The sequence below is a fragment of the Salvelinus namaycush genome, chromosome 13, assembly GCF_016432855.1.
Source record: "Salvelinus namaycush isolate Seneca chromosome 13, SaNama_1.0, whole genome shotgun sequence".
Classification (NCBI taxonomy): Eukaryota; Metazoa; Chordata; class Actinopteri; order Salmoniformes; family Salmonidae; genus Salvelinus; species Salvelinus namaycush.
The window spans coordinates 1,977,437-1,978,872 of record NC_052319.1 but is presented as its reverse complement, the minus strand read 5'-3'; the positions used below and the strand labels follow the sequence as shown (position 1 = coordinate 1,978,872).

At 48.1% G+C, this 1,436-nt stretch overlaps 1 protein-coding gene across 1 annotated transcript; it reads left to right on the top strand.

Moving 5' to 3' along the window:
* Positions 1-201: 201 nt before the first annotated feature.
* On the top strand, positions 202-1,096 carry LOC120057820 (BTB/POZ domain-containing protein KCTD12-like). Its single transcript, XM_039006284.1, has one exon. The coding sequence runs from the start codon at positions 221-223 to the stop codon at positions 1,094-1,096; it is 876 nt and encodes a 291-aa protein (XP_038862212.1). The 5' UTR covers positions 202-220.
* The last annotated feature ends 340 nt before the right edge of the window (positions 1,097-1,436 follow it).

Below are 1,436 nucleotides of genomic sequence, written 5' to 3'. Positions count from 1 at the left end.
ATTGAGTAACTGTTTACTTTATGAATTCCATGAATTGTATACTCAAAAAGTCTACTAACAACCGGTCTCCCGAAAGGGTTAACAGTCATCTCTCAAATCAGCTGTCTACTCTCTCCTCCCACACCGACAAGCACAGCACTACATAAACAAACTGCTTGACGTTCACTCTCATTATTACATGATTCCAGTCGGTAACAGAGACCCAGGGCTGTGAGTGAAGATGTCACTGGCAAACACGGACACAGAGCGGGGGATCTCTGGTGCCGAGTCTGAGTCCCCTTTCTCGGAGGTAATTGAACTGAATGTAGGGGGACAGGTGTATGTGACACGGCACATAACTTTGGTCGCTGTCCCAGACTCGCTCCTCTGGACCATGTTCAGCAAGAAGACTCCAAAGGACCTGGTGCGCGACAACAAAGGGCGCTACTTCTTGGACAGGGACGGATTCTTGTTTCGTTATATTTTAGACTACCTACGGGACCTCAACCTGGTACTGCCTGATTATTTCCCCGAGCAAAGCCGGCTGCAGAGAGAGGCTGAGTTTTTCCAGTTGCGGGACCTGTCCACGAGCATCAGCCCCAGGATGCGCAAAGATAACTTCATCAGTGATGATATTTGCCAGAGCGAGACCGAGGAGGGTGCGCTCCAGTGCGGCATAGGGTCCTTCAGCGGAATGGAAACTTTGCGCATTATGTCCGCAATGAGCAGCGCCCGCTCCCCGTCTCGCGAGTCCAGAAAGTCAGGGTACATCACAATTGGATACCGGGGATCGTATAGTATCGGTAGAGATATCCAAACCGACGCCAAGTTCAGGAGAGTGGCGCGCATCACGGTGTGTGGGAAAACGTCCCTTGCCAAAGAGGTGTTCTCGGACACTTTGAATGAGAGCAGGGACCCCGATCGGCCACCGGAGAGGTACACGTCCCGTTACTACCTGAAATTCAATTTCCTTGAGCAGGCGTTTGACAAGCTGACGGAGGTTGGCTTTCACATGGTGGCTTGTAGCTCCACAGGCACGTGCGCCTTCACTAACAATGATCCAAACGAGGATACAATCTGGACGAGTTATATGGAGTATGTGTTTTGTCGGGACTAAAATGTTGATATGATCCCACCCCAGTAGCCGCTATGACTTTGATGTTTACTGACAATTGTTTTGGTTTAGCCTACTGGTGTAAATAGGCATCACACACACACACACACACACACACACACTCTCTCCTTCCTGCCTGCCTTCCAGTTATTTCACAGATCAGTTATTATGCCAGTTAGTGGCAATGAGCCAATCTTCAGTATTGTTTACTGAATCCAGTCCTGTTAAAAATAAATTGATAGATGATTCATGTAAGAGATCATTCTGAATGTCCAAGAATAATAGACATAAATGTAGTTGTACTTTATTTTGTATACTAGACAGTGGCGACCCGTCATTCAGG

Bases quoted from the DNA above. Each gene is read 5' to 3' on its own strand.
- LOC120057820 (XM_039006284.1), top strand. From the start codon at position 221: ATGTCACTGGCAAACACGGACACAGAGCGGGGGATCTCTGGTGCCGAG.